Consider the following 19,845-nt stretch of genomic DNA (forward strand, 5'->3'; position numbering starts at 1 on the left):
AGTAAAGAGATATAAGCTGGATCAGTATGGTTAATAGATGTATATGCTATCAGAATGGTTTTAAATTGAATACAGTAAAACACAGGTAACCAATGGAGGGACTGGTAGAGCGGATCAGCAGACGATGAGCATCTTGCTAGGAAGATCAGCCTAGCAGCAGCATTTAGAATGGATTGCAGTGGCGAGAGTCTTTTCTTGGGAAGACTAGTTAGAAGACTATTGCAATAATCAATGCGGGATATAATGAGCGCATGGATAAGAGATTTAGTAGTGTCTTGTGTAAGATAGGGTCGTATTTTAGATAAGTTTTTTAGATGCATATAAAATGATTTGGAGACCGATTGAATATGAGGAACAAAGGACAGTTCAGAGTCGAGGATGACCCCTAGGCAACAAGCTTGTGGGGTAGGGTAGATTGTCGAGTTGTCAACAGTGATGGAGATATCAGGATGGTAACTGTTCTTGGCTGGTGGGAATATAAGTAATTCTGTTTTGAAAATATTGAGTTTGAGGTGGCGAGAAGACATCAAAGATGATATGGCAGAGAGACATTCAGAGACTCGGCCCAAGACCACTCGTGACAACGCTGGGGTTGATAGATAGAGTTGAGTATCATCCGCATATAAATGATACTTAAATCCAAAAGAGCTGATGAGTTTGCCAAGAGATGAGGTATAGATTGAGAAAAGCAGAGGACCTAAGACTGAGCCTTGCGGAACTCCAACTGACAGAAGTAGTGAAGAGGAGGTAGAGTCAGAGAAGCAAACACTGAAAGAGCGATCAGATAGGAAAGATGTGAACAAGGTACAGAGCCATCACTTCAGACAGCCAATGAATGGAATTATACAACTACAGTATATGCCAGACTAGCTCTGATGCTCTGGTCCAGCCTTTATACTGCACAGATCCAGTCATTTAGGTAATGTATTGAAAGATTGGCTTTGAATGTAGTTTTAGCTTTTACTTCAAGCTCAGCTGTTCTGCTGACCGTATTTTTATGATTGTATTTAAATATTTGTCACACAGTATGCCACTATGGCATACTTGTCAACCCTCTCCGAATCCATAATGGCTGGGAGGCCCCCGAAAATTGAGTCCCCCTCCTGGATCCTTTGAAGGATGGGCATGCCTACCACATGCCTCTGAATTAAATACCGGCATGGAGGGGGTGGAGCTAAAATGATTCAAATTATTTAATTTTAGCCCAATCTCTCCATGTACATCCACAAATCACTGCATTTTATGTAATGGGGGTGGGGCTTGATGATGTAGGGATCGGTCCACACCCAGTGCAGCTGAAAGCCTCCTCTCCGGGGTTCTCCCAGAGAGGAGAAATTACATGTCGGCAAGTATGTACTATGGCACTTATGTCAGCCAGTAACCTCTTAAATCCCCTAGATATAACATAGCAAAATTACTTTGTATTTCTGGATACTTTGCCATCAATAAAAGGGACCAGCATAGCGTTGCAGATGTCGTTTCACTTCCAGCTGAAAATAAATCCAGAACTGTGTAGATCAAGTTTTTATCGGTAAAATATGTTTCAGATGCAGTTGATTCCTGAAAACACAAATGTTAAATAGTAAGAATATACTTTAACGATACATAGGCAGGTATTCAATGCGGCCGGCGAGGGGGTTAAACAGCGAGGATTGCAGAAAACCAGCAATCCTCGCTGTTTAACCCCCGCGCCGGCCGCTCACCCTATTCAGCGTTCTGGGAAAATCCTCGCTGTCACAGGATGGTGAGAATTCCCCAAAACAGCGAGACCCGCGGCTAGTGCAGAAAACTCGTTGTATTTAGCCACGAGTCTCGCTGGTTCTGGCGCCGCATACGCCAATTCTCCCTCGCTCAAAAAATGGAGCAAGGGGGAATTGGCGTATGAGGGGGCTGCATTGACTACTGACAGGGTGAGTGGTGACAACGAGCAGGAAGCTCTGCTCGCTGTCGCCGCTCGCCCACAGCATTGAATACCCCCCATAGTCTTTGAGAGTGTTACCCCCATATACATTCATACACTGCAGTTCTATTTGTCAACACATGCACATTCAGGTTTTTTATATAGATGTCTTCATACACCTAGGTGTATATTTAGGGGTATATTTACTAAAAGGTGGATTTTCATCTATATTAAAGCAATCAAAATCAACCTTTACTAAATATACCCGCTAGTGTTCATATGCTATATAGCGTGAGAGTCCCGGCGCGCCTGATCTGCTCCGAGACGTGTAGCGTATCAACATTTTTTAAATGTTGCATTTTATATCAGATGCAGAGAAACACCAGTTACAGGCAAAATGTAGACTAAAAGAGAGGGTTGGTGAGGGAAGCCTGCAATAGGTGGGGTTGAATAATTTTGATAAGATTTAGAAGGTATGGATAGTAGGTTGGGGATATAACTGACTATAATTATGAGATGGCTTCTAAATTTAAAATTACAAACAAGCAAGCACCTGCCACTAAATCATAAGAGAAATCAGAATTGTATATATGTAAATAATACCAAAAAAAAATATTTTGATGTGTATATGTATATAAAAAAATTGTTTTTTGCTTTTTCTGAAATTTTGAGTTACGCTGATCCATGATTATAATCCTTATCTCAAATTCAATTGAGAATATACCAACAATGCCCCTGGGTTAAAAGCATTAAGGATATACAGTATGATGGTCAGCTTTCAGAATTAAGCGCATATATACACACATCAGTTAGATTAATTCCTGTAAATAACCAATAAATCGCAAGGACAGATTAAATTATAATCATTAAATGTTGTTTTTTAGTGTAGACACTCAGCAAATATATATAAAAAAATCACAATAAAAAATTCACTAAAGCATATAATGCATCTTTTTTGAGCAACTTTGAGATTGGGGTATTAAGAGTGCACCCCACCCGAGTTTCTTTTTCTTTTTGTTTTCTTTGTTAAACAGGCAAAATGTACTAAGAATTTAAAAATGATAAAATGAAGAAATAAATGACCAACCAATCAGCTTCTGTCATCTTTCAAACCCCGTCTGTAACAGGACAGTTAGGAGCTGATTGGCTGGTGTGTTACCACTGTATCACTTTTCATGGCTTAGTACAATTCGCCTCCAGTGTACTGAATATACCGGGTGAGACTTTAACACAGGAATGTCTTAAACACTAACAAGGTAGCAGATGTAGCAGTATGGAGGGTGGTATGAGAAAAGCTGTAATGTATTCAGATAGAGGAAATGTACATCACTATGATCAGAGTAATCTAGCAAAGTGGATTTGTCACTTCCGGTTGTTATTTGCGTGAATAAGATGCAGCTTTGCAGGAAGAAAGAAGCTTAGCTCGGACCTAGATGGGCACGACTGCAAGTTTAACCCTTTGAGTGCCAACATCTCTGTGAGAGATGTGCAAACGATCCACTAAAAATGCCAGCTCAGCTCACTTTTGTTTCATTTAAATTTTAATGATTTTAATGATAAATGTTGTGTAAAAAATTATTATATTTCCTATATAAGATAATCATTACCGGTCATGATGATGATTAAAAATGTTTGCTTGACAATTTTCACCTATTTTGAAAAAAATCACCCGGCACTCTAAGTTCTATGTAACCAGGTTTTTCCAGTGACACTTCTGCATACACCCTCCAACATTTGAAGATAATAAATCGGTACACATTCAGGAAGGGGGCGTGGCCATGAATGTGTACTGCACACCAGCTACCACACCCCCCATGGTGATATGTACCCCAGCTACCTATGATGATGGTGTCCCCGGTCCCGTTGCCTGAGCCACCGCTCACGCACTTCAACTGTCACATGGGGCTGGCACAATGCAAATTCCTTCCGGCCCCATGTGCTGTGATTGGCCGCAGTACCTGCTCTATGATTGTCCGCAGTGCCTGCACTGTGATTGGCCGCGGAGGGTCGAGGCGGCTACCATTCGCTGCAGTGCTGTCAGTGTAAAAGCCTTACTCTGCACTGCTGCGAGCCCCTCTTCTCCCAGTGGCCGGTGCTGCCCGAGCCTTCAGTGACACCAGCGCAGGGTTCTTAAACTCTGTGCTGCCTAAAACATTCCGGTACCTTCGGTACACTATGATTTAGCGGGGACAGACCATTTAAAAATGGTACTGTACCGGCTAAATAGGTACAATTGGAGGGTATGCAATATCGCTAACGATATCAGTGGTGACATGAATGTAAAGTGTTTTCCCAGCTTAGTTAAAACATTTTTCTTTCTTTTTAATGAGACTGAGGTTTGGTGGTGAGAAATGTTCAAGAAGCACAAAGGTTACTGCTCTGTGTCCAGCTGTCACGTTTACTCTTCTGAACCTACTAACAACCCTTCATCTACTGTACCGTATCCAGATCATCTGATTCTGCTATTTGTGTCAAAGATCACCATGATAGATGAGCTGTGGCTGGAGCAGCCCTGTATAACACCTCGCAAATGCCGGGTCGCACAAAGATTTCGACACTGGTCCGTCCCGGGAGCGGGAGCGACCGGGCATTTGAGAGGTGAAACTCCCACAGTGACCCAGCAATAGCCCGGGTTGCTGACATCATTGTGAGAGCAGCGATGCATCACTGGGGGAGGATGCAGCACTTGGAGCTGATGCTTCCTCCCACCATAGTGTGAACGGGACCCGGGTGCTGGGCAGGGTGAAAGTATAACCTGTGTATCCGTTCATACTGCCCAGCAACCCAGGTCCGACCCTTTAAAACCCTTCTTTTAGCCCAAATTGGATTGCCGGGTTTATGGACCTGGGATTTTTCAAAAGGCCCTTTCACACCGCACAGTGACCAGGGTCAACACGGCAACAACCCGGGCCAGGTTATCTGTGCGGTGTGAAAGGGGTGTAACTTGCATCATGGTTACTTGCCCTGATAGAGTAAACTATCCAATTTGGTCAAGGACAACAATGAAGGGAATGCCACACCAATTGCTAAATAACTATACAGAAGAAGGGACGGCACGAATGGATCCACAGAATGTCGGGAATTATTTATAGCCCGCTATAGATAAAACTGTAATTTCCTGTCCAATAGAGCAGCAGCAGGAGACGGAATGCTTCAGGAGACTAGTTGCTCAATTTGTACCTGGAGGAGTCTCCTGCCACAATTACTCATATAGAGTCGGTATTTTCAAATGACTCAAGACCTACAGATATAGCCACACTCATCTATCATACCTATGGTGGTCGGATTGCTTATTGATCCGCACTACAGCGTGCTGAAATGTCGTGAACACGGCTAGTGTGGCGTATGGTGTTGCCATTGAGTGTAATGCTAACGCTTATCCACCAGATGCAGGTTTTGAAAATCACCATTGCACATTTGTGAGGTCTTCAATGAAATACAGTACAGTAATATAGTCCAAGAACTACAGTACTTTACTGTGTGTTAAATGCAGTAATGTACAGTATGCTTTATAGATGAGTACTGGGCCACAGTATTGCTGAATACAGATCATGTATGCAGAGCTTAGCCCTATTAGGGTGGGCTAAACTCTGCATACATTTCCATACTGTATCCCCGGGACTGCATTTGCGACTACATAGCATATTAACAAAATTGTGGTTGGCAGAGACTTCTGCCACGAAGGAGCCCATTCTTAGGAAGCGAAGCTCGGCCTACATAAACCCTTAGGTTCCCCGGAGTGATTACTGTATGTAGCATATTTAAAAAATGGCAATGGGGCAGCACTACTACCAGACTTAAGGCAGAATTGACATTAAACACAGTTTATTTTGATACAATAATATTGCGTACACTGGGACAAACCTTGAGCATAGCCACAAGCACCAGCGGCATTTACCGGCCACCTACAGTAACTACTAAAGACTTCAGGGTTCCTGCATCAGGGCAAAAGATACACCAGCTGTATACAAAGTGGGGCCGATCGTATGGGTCCCAATTCGGCCCTATGTCAGATAGTGGGAGGTTTGCGCATGCCCATTTTTGTGCATACCCGGGAGCAAACGGCTTTGGCGAGTTTAACACTCGCCGGGACATTTGCTCCAGAGGGGGCAGGCGGGGGCGGACATGGGGCTGGTACAGTATATTATTTGGTGCTACTTATGGTTCCGTACACTGCGTCATACCTACTTTCTGCTATAGACAAAAACTTAGTTCATTACATAAATGACAATATAAACCCCTTTGTTCTGTACTGCTCTGCTGTATACAGGTGAAAATGATTGCCTCTAGTTGGGTGGTGGTGGTAAGGGGGTAATGAATCGTAAAACAAGTATAATTTACCTGTTTTTGCTTCAGAAGAAATGCATCAATAAATCCGGTGATGTCATTTTCATCAAACTCCTGTCTTCGTATCTTGATACACTCTGAGGTAAAATTAATTTGTTCTTTTATGTTTTCCGCTACGGGCTTATGGAAACCGAGAAGAGTTCCGATAAGAGGGAAGTAATTGTATACCTGTTGAAACAAATACACTTTTATTTACAATCTTAGCAAATAATGCTTTTAATGCTCAGATATAAAAGTACCAATAATATTTTTTGTTAGAGACAATTGTATTATGTACTTTTGGCACTACAAGTTCCAGCATGCACATGCCACCATCATGAATTACTTAATATGGCACCAGGTGACATAAAAGTATTACTGGCCCTTTATTTAATAAAAAAAAATTATCGACTGCATTATCTCTTTCTCTCCCATTCTAGCATCCGCCATCGTTGAAAACCCATGCAGTTCCTTTTCCCTGCCTGTAGTGCTTCTAGCACAGTGTGATCTGTATATCAGCACTGATATGCAAACCAGACCTGTGCTAGAAACACCACAGCAAACAGCGACACCCCAGGCAGGGAACAGGAACTGCATGGGCCAATACATAACTTCACGCGCTCTCCTAAGTGGCCTTCATGTATCTTGCAGAGCATAGTTGTTCTTAGTTGTGCAGGTATGACAAACCTATTGCCTTTGTAAATAATACCATCAACAACTGTAAGGTCACTCCGGTACATCCAATAATCATAAATAGAATGGGGGCACGCATGTTTTGCTGCTGGCCAATCTTTCAGAATGATATCTTTCAACACTTTTATTGTGTCATCTGTCTCAGTTTCTTTCCTAATCTGTTCTTGTCTTACAAGAGACACTGATAGAGAAGCTACGATCAAATTAACATAGGCTTCTATCTCTTCATCCATCAGACTTTTGGAACCTTCACTTTTGTCCACAGCACGAGAAAGTGTATCAGCAATGTAGTATTTACCAGGGACAGTACAGCAAGTGTACATCATATTTCTGTAGTCTCATAAGCATTCGTTGAATTGTCATGGGACATTCATGTAATGATTTAGTCATGATAGCGACCAATGGCTTGTGGTCAGTTTCCACTGTAAATGTTTGACCATACACAAATTGATGAAATCACTCACATGCATATGTGATCGCTAGAAGTTCTTTTTCTATCTGAGCATACCTTGTTTCAGCACTTGTCAGTGCTCTTGATGCATAGATTACTGGTTGCCATGTATCCTCATGTTCTTCTAACAACACTGAGCCTAGGCCAAATTGGGAAGCATCTGCTGAAATTCTTATTCTTTTCGCAGGATCAAAGAATTTTAGCACTGGTTGCTCTGTAATGATCTGTTTCAAGTGTTGCCAACTTTCTTCTTGTTCATGTGACCACATCCACTCGTTATCTTTGTCCTACAACCATCTAAGAGAGGCTGTTCGTTCAGAGAGTTGAGAAATAAACTTTCCTAAGTAATCATTCCTAGGAATCTTCTGACGTCGTCTTTGTTGTTAGGACGTTCCATGTTCACTATGGCTGATATTTTCCTTGGGTCTGGTTTTACACCTTGATCTGAGACCTCGTCTCCCATAAAGGTAAGTGTATTCACGCCAAATTCACATTTGTCCTTGTTTAGCTTTAGATTTACTTTCTTGACAAGTTCCATCATTGTTTCAACACCTGGAATATGTTCAAATATCATGTGTATCTTTTTGTGATATACTTCTGGAGCAGACAAAATTCCATATGGTAGACGAAGAAATCTGCATCGACCTTCTGGTGTATTAAATATACAAAGCTTTGAGCTGGCCTCATCTAGCTTCATTTGCCAGAATCCTGAAGATGCGTCCAATTTACTGAACCATTTTGCTCCCGCAAATTGCGACATGATTTCATCTCTAGTTGGTAGTTTGAAATGTTCTCGTTTAATAGCTTTGTTTAAATCTCTGGGGTCTAGACATATTCTGAGTTGTCCATTTTTCTTTTCAACAATTACTAAAGAGCTTACCCATTCAGTAGACTCATAAACTTTCGGTATCACACCCAAGGCTTCCATGCGATTTAACTCTCGTTTCAGTCTTTCTCTCAGCGCAAACGCCACTTTTCTACAGGGGTGCATCACGGAAGAAACTTGCGTGTCTATATTTATTTTATGCTCTCCAAGCAAGCAACCTAGACCTTTAAACAAGTCTCTGTATTCTGTAAACATTGATTTGCAGTCATCTTCTACTTGTGATGTCACCGTAAAAACTTTCTTTAGCAAGCTTAGTCTCTCACAGGAACTTAATCCTAGTATCGGTTGCACATTTTTATCCACAATCAGTAGCAGTAGCGCACGCAGGGGGGGTTTATGGGTACCCAGAAACCCCCCCAGGAGTCTAAGGGCCCTAGGCTGAAAGCTGAGGGTTCTCTCTTTCCATGGGTACAAGAATTTTAGAAATCGGCCCTTGGGAACCGGAGATATCTGACTTCAAAGCAGTGGTCCCCATCCAAGCCTGTTAATTGCTCTTCCAAGTCAGATATTTCAGGTTCTGTCTGACTCAAAATTTCTCTGAAGGAATATTCCAAAAGCTGGGACTCTCCCCCATTGGTGGACACTAGTAGCTTGTCTCTACTGTTCCGAGAACCAGAGATATCAGCCTTCGAGCAACTGGTTAATGCTCCAGCTCCACACACCTGGTATGTAGTTTTATATTCTCGTTGGCAGATTGCTCTGCCTCCTGAACTCTGATCTCCTAGTCCTCATTACCATTTGGTAGGTGGGATTCTCTAGTTTTTAAATTTATTAAAATCTAATAAATGTATTTCTGGGAACTGGAGATATCTGCAGTCAAGCAAGCTGTCTCCCACCAGAAAATTATGAATAATATGCCCACTCTACTATACACCCCTCCTCTGCATATTAAACATCCTCTACCACCCTGGAAGTTATGTGTCAGGGCCCCTTCATTCAGCCCAATGCCCCCTTCTCCCACCCCATCTCCCACCATCTGTGCAGTAAAGGTGTAATTAGTGGAAATTACTGATCCTGGCCCTACATGCTGAGCAGTTGATATAATACCCCCTACCACCCGCGGGACATCAAAGCTTCCCCCACCCGTACCGCTGGAGGATCAGTAGTGGCCCCAATACATTGCTATGCCCAGGGGTCTACACTGCTGTTGACACCCCTGTATGTATATATATATATATTTATATATATATTGGTCTATCTATAATACTTTAAATGACCCGGCATATACTGGGTCACCTAAGTGTCCATCTCTGTGCTTTGCTCCGCCCCTCTGGAAACCCCCTTCTGAAAATCCTGCGTTTGCCACTGAGTAGAGATGTTTTAAATTGTTTTCCCTTAAATTTCAGTGTCACTAAGCATGTACCTTTCACAGGAATTTCCTCCCCAGTGTACCCTGTAACTTTCACTTTGGCTGGATGAATTTTAGGTTTTACTCTAAAAGTCTTATAGTCTTCTTGAAACAATATTAAATTCACCTGCGTGCTAGTATTAAGCTTAAAGGGAATTACAATCTCGTTCACAGCTAAAAGGACAATCCATTCTTTCTTATCCGCACTGCAAAGTTCAATGCAATCCACAAAGAACTCCTCTGTTTGTGTGCAGACCCCATTAGACGCTAGTGCAGGTTTCCTAAGGATAAAATATACTGTAAAGTATGGGCTGTAAAACTATTGCATTGTCTCTGGACTTGCCCTTTAATATGAGGTTTCTGGCAGCAGGTATGAAATTTTGTTTAGGAGCATTTAGTCAATGATTTACTCTTTATTGCAGAATGGGATATATTTGGAATTGTTCCCTAAAGCCAGAGGATGTAGGACATTTTTATTATTCATAAATGCAGTTGCATGTAAAACCGTTCTGTATAGGGTGATGGAAAACCAGTGGGTGACAGGGGCAGCTGTGGCTAGATCCGCTTTTGCCTGGAGCTCAATGTGAGGGGTTCTGACTCTCATTGCTGCACACAGGAACAGAGATCAGCAGCCTCTTAAATCTCAACCAGCAGGATAACTCTTTTCTTTTCATTTTAGAACACATTGCTATTATATACATTTGAAATATATATTTTTTGACAGATTCTCAGAAATCCAGAATGGTGTAAAACTAGAAGGCTACTAGGAGATCCCCCTATTGTGTTGGATGCTTAGATTTATGGATGGAATGTGTCCACTTTTGGAATCTGGACTAATAAATAATGAATGAATTAATTGTTCGTTAATTTGACTAATAGGTACACTCAGAGCCGGCCTTATTCAGTTTGACACCTTAGGCAAGATTTTTTGGGGCGCCCCCTAGTAGATGAGACCACCACGAAACTTTAAAACATTGCGCCCCTGTGCGATCGCGCAGAGGAGATTGTCAATTAGAATCAGGTCCATAATATTTAGCCACCAGGGTGCCCTTCAGTAAAAGACCATGCAAATGTATTGTAGTTAAAATATACATATATGCAGCTGCTGCTGCGTTTACTTAATATAAAAATCTGCTGCGCCGCCCATTAAGTTGTTGAGGGAGAGCCGCGAGACGAGAGTCAGACTGACCATAGAACCACGGGAGGCGTAACTAGAACTTAGTGGGCCCCATAGCAAAATCTTGGAACCCCCCCCCCCCCCCCCCCCAACACACAGAGAGCTTAGGTGCAGCGAAAGACAGAGTAAGAAAGGTGAGACAGAAATGGAGGGGAAGTGAGAGAGAGGGTTGAGAGAAAGAGAGGGAACAGGGGAAAAGAAAGCAGCGGAGAGAGAAAAGGAGGGAGAGTGAGCTTGGGGAGAGAGCAAAGGGAGACAGAAAATGACAGAAGAGATAACTGGACAGAATGGGTGAGAGATAGAGGGTGGGCAGAGAGAGAGAGGGAGTTGGCGGTGGATCGGGGAGGGGAGAGACAGAAAGAGAGGAAGAGCAGGGTTGTGTTAGGCATCACTTTGTACCTCTTAAACCCCCACTACCAATGTGTACCTCACTATCACCCCTCCCCCACTGTGTACTTCACTAAATCCCCCCTCCTCCACTATGTACTCTGCTATATCCTCCCTGTCCCACTGTGTACCTCACTAACCCCCCTCCCCCACTGTGTACTTCACTAAGCCCTCCTCCGCCACAGTTTACTTCACTAAGCCCCCCTCCCCCACTATGTACCTCACTAAGCCCACTTGTCCCACTGTGTACTTCACTAAGTCCCCCCTTCCCCACTATGTACCTCACTAAGCCCTCTTGTCCCACTGTGTACCTCACTAAATCCCCCCTCCCCAATGTGTACCTCACTAAGTCCCCCTCCCCCACTGTGTACCTCACTAAATCCCCCCTCCCAATGTGTACCTCACTAAGTCCCCCCTCCCCCAATGTGCACCTCAGTAAGAAGGCTCTCCTCGTTGGCAGAAGAAATAACATGGGTTATATTTCTGAGCGCTTGATCATGTGTGTTTTCTCTAGGAAGCAGCTGCTTTAATTGAGGATAGTCAGACCTCACCAGGTGAAAAACATACAAAGAATATGCTGATGGGAATATCCCAGGAGCATGATAAGGGGTAACTCCGGAGGTTTTTAAAGATATTTACCAGGCTGGTCGCCACAAGTTGAATGGATTTCCTTCGATGGTAACAATCCAGGTGTAGTTGTAACTGTAACAATGTATTTACCTTTATCTCTGTTTTGTATTGAACAGACAAATGTCATTGTCAATTGCAATGAGATGCTTTAATAAAAAGTTGTAAAAAAATAAAAAAATAGAAAAAGTGTGGTCTGGAAATAGAAAATAAATGGTGGTGGTGGTTGCGGTAATAGAAAATAAATGGTGGTGGTGGTTGCGGTGGGGGCAGCATGGGGTTCCTTATTTTTCAAATACCAGTGCAAGCCTGAAGCATCCAGGGAGATAATGCTTTAGAAACAGGCCTGGCCAACCTGTGGCTCTCCAGATGTTGTGAAACTACAAATTCCATCATGCCTTGCCACAGTTTTGCTATAAGGGAGTGTTAAAACTGTGGCAAGGCATGCTGGGATTTGTAGTTTCACAACATCTGGAGAGCCACAGGTTGGCCTATCCTGCTTTAGAAGAAAGAAAAACGGCATGGGGATTCCTATATCCCTGACATCCCATAATGTTGACCAGCCCCAAACTGGTCAGCTCAGTTAATAATATTGTTTTTTTTAATATGCAGCCTACAAGTTGCTGAACGCCTGCCCTGGTATGACGACATATGTGGAACAACAAGAGACAGGATTCCTGGACATCAAAGGCCTGCTGGTGATTGTGGTCCACCTGTTAAAAATATTTCTTCAAACAAGAGACACACAATGAATTAAAAAAAGCACACAGCCCCCATTTTCCAATTTTATATTCACTGAATCCTTGGCCCAGTTCCTCTTCAGTCCATGTACAACTATTCTTGGCAAAAAACAAACAAACAAACAAACCTGGCCCTGTAGAGAGACGAAACATAATGGCAGTTCACTTATGAACACTGCCATATAAATTATTTGGTAAGTGCTGAATGTGGGTGCAGCCATGACTCATGGATACCTATGAGAACTGAAGAAGACCTAATCCAAGGAGTAGTAAATTGGAAAACGGGGGCTATGTGGGGGAGTATTTTTTTTTGTACAGGTGGATTGCAAGTACCAGCAGCCCTAAATGATTTTGTGAGTATCTGCTCTGTGAGATGGTTAGCTCTGTATATGTGGTACCCCCTGTACCCCTGCACACCAAAGGAACTTGATCCTAATCACCCCACTGCACAGCACCAGCGCAGCCAGAAAGAACCCATCGGCGGCAGGGGTCGTGACCCGATGTGAGCCAGAGCCGGGACCCGCGTGCGGAGGGGAAGGTGCCATTGGTTGGCAACAGCCAGACAGAGCCACTGGGACATGGAGGAGCTGCCGACAGGGTGTCTTGCTGCAGGCAAAACCGGAAGATGTGACCGGCGGGGGCCGGCAACAGCAGCAGCCCGTGCAGGTACCCCAGACCCACACTCTCATACAGCTGATACCCAGGCACCTCCAGAACCCCCTCCAGTTGGCCTACATAGCTGCGGTCCCTGCACAGACTGCCCTCTAACACCCCACCTGTGATCACCTCCGCAAACCCCCTCTGTCATCACCCACCCCAAGGGCAACTATTTTTGAAGTGTACAGCATCCCCCAGCCGCAGCTCCACCTGGTTCCTCTGTTTAAGGTGCTCCATAGGTCAAAGGAGGGACACCTGTGAGGCTCCAATTACCCAGGCCTATGGTCTATTGGCAGAAAAGGTATATTCTAGCCGAGAACGTATATGTGCCTATAGTGTGAGCTGTTTCCTCAAAGCAGCTGCTGGGATATAGGGGCAGGCAATCCCTATTAGAAACTACCAAGGAAAAAAATGCAAAGAATCAGTGCTAAAACTACAATGAATAAAGGACTCAATTAATAAAAAATAGTTTTTATATGTAACATTAACATACATACATGCAACAAATGATACTTTAGTGAACTGTTAAAAGGGTAAATCTCACTCTCAGGATGGATGGTGGAGCCAAATGGATCTTATGGCTCTTTGGTGACCTGTCCAATTGAAGGTAGGGTACTTGGTCAAAGCTGCTAATTCTGCTTTGGGATGATGAATAGGGTAGGGAAAAATTCACAGGTCCTCTCTATTTGTATGTTATCCCATTTCGGTGCAGCTGGGGGAATCTGTGAAACAATTGTACAGGAACTTTAAGAATGGCCTAAGGTCCTCTCTGGTGGTGCGGGGCCCCCAATCGCCACTGGAGGATGATAGAATGGGCTGTGTTCAAAGGCCGAGATGGGAACGTCCCCTTTCAGGTGTCTATAGATCAGGCCTGGCCAACCTGTGGCTCTCCAGATGTTGTCAAACTACAAATCCCATCATGCCTTGCCACAGTTTTGCTATAAGGGAGTGTTAAAACTGTGACAAGGCATGCTGGGATTTGTAGTTTCACAACATCTGGAGAGCCACAGGTTGGCCTGTCCTGCTATAGATGGTAAATTACACCTGGGGGTATTCACCTGCCGGATGTCCTGTTGGAGGGCCACAAGAGGTCCTGTAGAGGTTTCCCCAAGGGAGCAGTGGTAAAGGTGGATGTAAAGCAGCTTCTGGTGACAATCAATACAATCCTGGAGTTCTGAGTGCAAACGTCTGATGCGTTTGGCCACTAGCCATGGCTTTTTTAAAAGACCTTTGAAAAAGCCACAGCCAGTGGCGAAACGCGTCAGTGACTTAAATGGAAAAGGTAGATAAAACACCATTCCCCAACTTGTGGACATGTTGAGGTCCTAACCTGACAACCACTTCACTGTCCACAAAAAGAGTCAACATGAAGGAATCCGCTGACCGATTACAAAGGCTGAGGAAGCTGCTGACTGATTACAAAGGCGAAGAAACGTGTATTGTGGAGCCCCATACAGCCCGGCTACCACCAACTGCATAAAGGTTGTCTCCGAATCTGGGCTTAACCGCTATTGATACAGTGGACACTCAGCGCCCAGAGCGCATTCCCATATGACGGGAACTTGCACCCTGATAAAGGAGAGTATCCATATGCACAGACAGAGGGATTGTGTCCACATATTATCCAGAAGAGTCCAATAATCTATAACCGGGACTGGTAATTATACTGCCTTATTATAAGTTCGACATGGGTCAAGGTCGACATAGGTCTAGGTCGACATGGGTTTAGGTCGACACAAAAACCCCATGTCAACCTTTTGACTGTCGACCTAGACCCTGTCGACATATTGCTTGTGTCGACCTATTGACCTGTCGACCTAAACCCATGTTGACCTAGACCCATGTCGACCTTAACCCATGTCGACCTAGAACCATGTCAACCTTTCCCCCATGTCGACCTAACGCTTGTCGACCAACTTGCTGTAGACCCAATGATCCCAACCCCTTCCAAAGTTCCAATTTATATTGTCACCTAAACTACATATCTTTCCATAAAACAGAGGTACACAATTCCTCTGAATGGAGGGCTGCAGCTAAACTATAAATAAATAAAATATATTATTGCCACCAGTGATAGGACCAGCGCTACTGTGTGACTGGTAGTCACTTTTTTCTTTTTCCCTAATATAAAAAAAAAGGTGGATTAATTATAAAATGTTCATATAGTAAATCATGACTAATTTATAAATTGTAGAAATCCTCCCTACAGTATAATATAATGAGGTCAAAGTGTCTCTTACCATCAATTTTGGTGCTACAATCAGATGGGTGTTTTCGTCCATCAATCTGCTTAGTTTTTCGAATTTGGCATCATCATAGTCAAACCTTTTCCCAAAAATAATAGAGCAGATTACATTGGCCACTGCACTGTTCAGTATAATGTGGCTATCAAATGGCTTGCCTATAACAAGCAAACAGAAAGTAAAGGAAAACAGGATGAGTTTTCGGCAGATAAATTAATCTATTAGTGCATTAGAACAAGACTGTGTTTGATGAAGTGAGTTCAACTTCTCATCACACTCCGCATAGACAAGCCCCCATACACTAAGCTAAGGTATCGCATGTACCCTACCACTATTTTTTGTGTGAGGTGTCAGTGATGCTTTGGTTTGCTGAGATCATATCATTGCATTGGTCCATACATACCTTGGTCCATACAGACTTCTGTTTAATCTCCTCCTTGACAAGAGCGGAGAAGCAGGTGGATGGTGATATGGCCGGCCAGACTATGGCATCATTAAGCTCCGCCCCCACAGCAAAGAAGGGTGCAATTTGCACACATTTCTATAGGGGCAGGACTTAAATGACACAATACTATATAATTGCAACATTAGGCCCCACCTCTTCTGATGGACCCCAGTTTCAGAATTATTTAACTCTCCACGCTGCCCAATAGGAAGTGGGCCAAATGCAAATGGTGCCCAATTTTCCAGGGGTGTGGGGCATTTCACAAAAAAACCAGGAGTCTCACACATAATAGGGAGAGTGAACAAGTGTACATTGGTCCAATGGGTGGACGGATTGTTTAATACAACCTATGGATCCATAGTTGTTATGAATCTACAGGGGTAGGAGCAGTGGCGTAACTACGAAAAGGGTCTGCTATAAGGGGGCAGAAATTTTGTGTTGGAGATTTCTTATACTAGCAGGAGCCAAGCGAGAAGGAGCGCCGGGACCACAGAGTAGCTATGCGTGTCCCGGTAACAGAGGCAGCGTCGGCAAGCAGCAGCGGGTAAGGCAGGTGGGGTTAACTTTTCTGGGGGGGGGCAGCAGCAGAACAGGCAGGCAGCAGCAGAACGATAGCCCCGCAGACCCCTGGCACCCACACCTTACTCAGCGCCTCCCTGTCGCTGCGGGTTCTGCGGGGCTATTGTTATGCCACTGGTTAGGAGGTAGAATGTAGAGGATAGGTTGTGTGAAGTCAGAACAAGCCAAATGTTGCCTGTGAGTTTGGGAAGTGATATAGCACCGCAGCCCCCGCGACCTCGGGGGGGCGCTGTGCATGTGCGGGCGCCGGGGGCTGCAGTGCTATAGTTACACCCCGCCGCAATCTTTACGTGTCTTCAGTACGCGCTGGTCCCGGCTCCCTTCTTCTGCTATGAGGACCACCACAAAATGTCCGCCCCCATTTAGCAGACAGTTCTCTGAAACTGTCTGCTGTATGGGGGCGGACATTTTGTGGTGGTACTCATAGCAGAAGAAGGGAACCGGGACAAGCGCGTACTGAACATAGGTAAGACTGCGGGGGATGGGGGGGTTTGCATGAGCGGCGGGGCGGGGGTTGGTGCGGCGGGGTGGGCGAGCGTGTACGGCTGAGTGCGTGGGCGGGGAGTGCGGCTGGGTGCGCGGGCGGGCGTGTGGCTAGGTGGGTGTGCGGCTGGGTGGGCACCCTCCCTTTAATGGCGGGGGGCGCCCAAAACCTAGTTACGCCACTGGTGATAGGGTTTGATAAAAATGAGAACAAGCCACTGTTAGGCGCAGAGCAACCACCCTACTCAACAGTAGTGTGTCGACACGGCTCAGACGTGCTAGGATACCTGGGCCACAATGAGACTGGCATAGGTCCTAGCTGGTAATCATTACCGGTCGATTGGCGCAACACCGAGACCAATGGATATGAGCGGGCAGTGCCCTGTAAGGACAACTGGAGTGGACAGGGAACTGACCAGGAGGAGGAAAGGTCAGTGGGGAAAGGGAGAGTCTGTCTCAGCCGTTGACTCTGTTGCCACCCTATAGGTCCACCGGAAGGTGCAGAAGCCCTAGATCTTCCCGCACGGCAGCCACGTTTGAAGCACGGGTTAAGCCTGTGCAACTCCGGTGCCCTCCAAAGCGTCTTAGGTGGTGGCGACAACCAACCGGTGGAGGTAACAGGTGGACAAGAGGAAAACTAACTAACACCCCGGTGGCTGAGACAGGGGACCCCCTAGAGGGGGATACTAAGAGGGAAGCTGACCCAGAATACCCTAAGATATACTGAGCTAATATGTATACAACAAAAATAACAAACTGAGATACAGCAAGAATAGGCACAAGAAGGGTATGGAACGATACCACAGGATCCTGAGAGTAACCAGACAGGAACTGCTCCTAAGTGATCAGGAGACGGATGATGCAGGGAAGGAACTGCAGCAGGAACGCAGGTCTGAAGCTGGGGAGTTGCCAGAGTGAGGAAGCTGCAAGGCGCCCACAAAGGATTATAGCCAGCGTCTAAGTGGTGAAAGACGCCGGTATTTGAAGAGAAGAAGCGCGCGCAAAGCGCGTTCCGGGTCGCGCCGTGATGACGGCGCATGGAGAGAGACGCCAGCGGCTGTACAGCGTCGCTGCTAGGCAACCCCCTGACGCCCGTATGCCGGGCAGGAAGTAGCCGGCGTAGACGTCGCCTGGCAACGCGGGTCAGAGAGCCGACCGCCGTGCGCCCCGGAGGACGGGGAAGGCTGTGCACGGCGGTGACCTCTGACAGCCACTAGGTAAAGCAGCATTGGTTACAGTCTTCTCTGTGCTTACAGGCAGCTTATCTTACCCTTGTGAGAGTTGATGTTTTCTATGAGAGGAATTAATTCTTCTTGAATTTTCTCTTCAACTGTTTTTTTTCCCATGCCAAAGTCTCGTAGCGTTGACAGTGCGAACCTCCTCATAGATTTCCATAATTCTCCATGACTACATACAATTCCTGTATCATTTGATAGGGAGAGGGGAAATGGGGAAGTAGACAGAGGTTTAAGGTTTAGATGTAGTTAGAGCGAGATATTAGTTTCCACAGTTATAACCTTTTAGAGAGAATGCTTGATTTCTCAAATAATTAAGAAATGTGGAGGTGCAGCCTTGAGAGTGAATTGGGTATTTAAGGAAAAAGAGAAAAAAAAATACTTGCAATACAGGTTGAGTATCCCTTATCCAAAATGCTCGGGACCAGGAGAATTTTGGATAACGGATTATTCCGTATTTCGGAATATTTTAATATTTCAATGATGTATCTTGAGGTACCTTGCATTTATGTTGTACATATACATCAAACACATGAAATAAACACAAATATATTTAATTTGTGCATAAAACAAGGTTTCAAAACATGAAACAAAAAAGTTTGTGTACAATCTCAGCCAGTGAATTTAAATGCCAAGCAATCATTGTCTTACACATATATAGTGCCAGTTACATATCATTCACTCAGTAGTGCTGTTACAGATGTCCCCAGTAAGTTTTTAGCAAAAATTTATTATTCCGAAAACCATACATTCCAGAAAGTGGATAACGGATATTTGGATACGGGATACTCAACCTTTACAGATTTTAATCTTCTTATTTTCTTTCTACTCTATATTCACTACTTTGTTTTTAATATTTCGCCATCAATATCCCTGATACAGGGACCTAGTATATCAGGTCATGGACAATTAATATAATTGACTAATAAAAATAACAAATGATGGCCTTTTACCTTTAATTGCACATTAATAAAGATATCGAAATAAACGTTAATTAACTTTTATGTCCTATGGGACAATGTGGATGAGGAGTGCATCCTAGTCAAACTGATTTCCTTTTTCCTCTCCTTGTACAATTCAAACCTCAAATCAGTTGAGAGCACCCACAAACTAAGAGGAACAATACTGGTGCTGGTCATACTGTCCGGGATACTCAACCTGTAGTATAATCAGGCGCAACTGAAAAAAGTTAATAATAAATATAAATTAGAAAATTAATTAATGGATATATAAGTATATATCAATGCCACAGCTCAAATTTTGCTGCTCCCAAACAGACTAAAAAAATCCTAAGAGAAAAGAAAAACTAAAAAAGAGAGAGAGCGCACTACTCTATGTTGATCTTATTTTGAATTTATTTATTAATATTAAACCCAATATATAAAATTTCATTAAATTCTAAATTCAAAAATAGCTGGCACTTGTAGTTCACCTGTATAAAGCAATGTTAGGAATGTCTGATTTAACCCTATCAGGCCGGCGTCCAATGCCCTGGGACGCCGGTGACAGCCCCGGGCTTCAGCCCTGGATGGGTGAAGCCTGGGGGGGACCCCTTTATTGGCCATGGTGCTCATGTTTCGGCCGGGGGACCTTATGTAAAAAGTGTCCCCTGGCTGTGGCATGACACAGCGGGCTGTTGGAGCCGGTGCTGGTTTCAAAATACGGGGG

General features: G+C 44.2%; 1 protein-coding gene across 1 annotated transcript in view; it reads right to left on the minus strand.

Moving 5' to 3' along the window:
- LOC146020189 (cytochrome P450 2K1-like) overlaps positions 1-19,845 on the minus strand; it is a 50,853-nt gene that overhangs the window by 11,326 nt on the left and 19,682 nt on the right. The window contains exons 3-6 of the mRNA XM_083153122.1: positions 18,213-18,362; positions 15,433-15,593; positions 6,242-6,415; positions 1,419-1,560 (exon numbers count right to left, since the gene is read on the minus strand). Of these exons, the coding sequence (XP_083009248.1) occupies positions 1,419-1,560; positions 6,242-6,415; positions 15,433-15,593; positions 18,213-18,362 (627 nt within the window). The remainder of the gene's footprint in view (positions 1-1,418; positions 1,561-6,241; positions 6,416-15,432; positions 15,594-18,212; positions 18,363-19,845) is intronic.

This window comes from Crinia signifera, chromosome 7, assembly GCF_055691185.1.
Source record: "Crinia signifera chromosome 7, ASM5569118v1, whole genome shotgun sequence".
Taxonomy (NCBI): domain Eukaryota; kingdom Metazoa; phylum Chordata; class Amphibia; order Anura; family Myobatrachidae; genus Crinia; species Crinia signifera.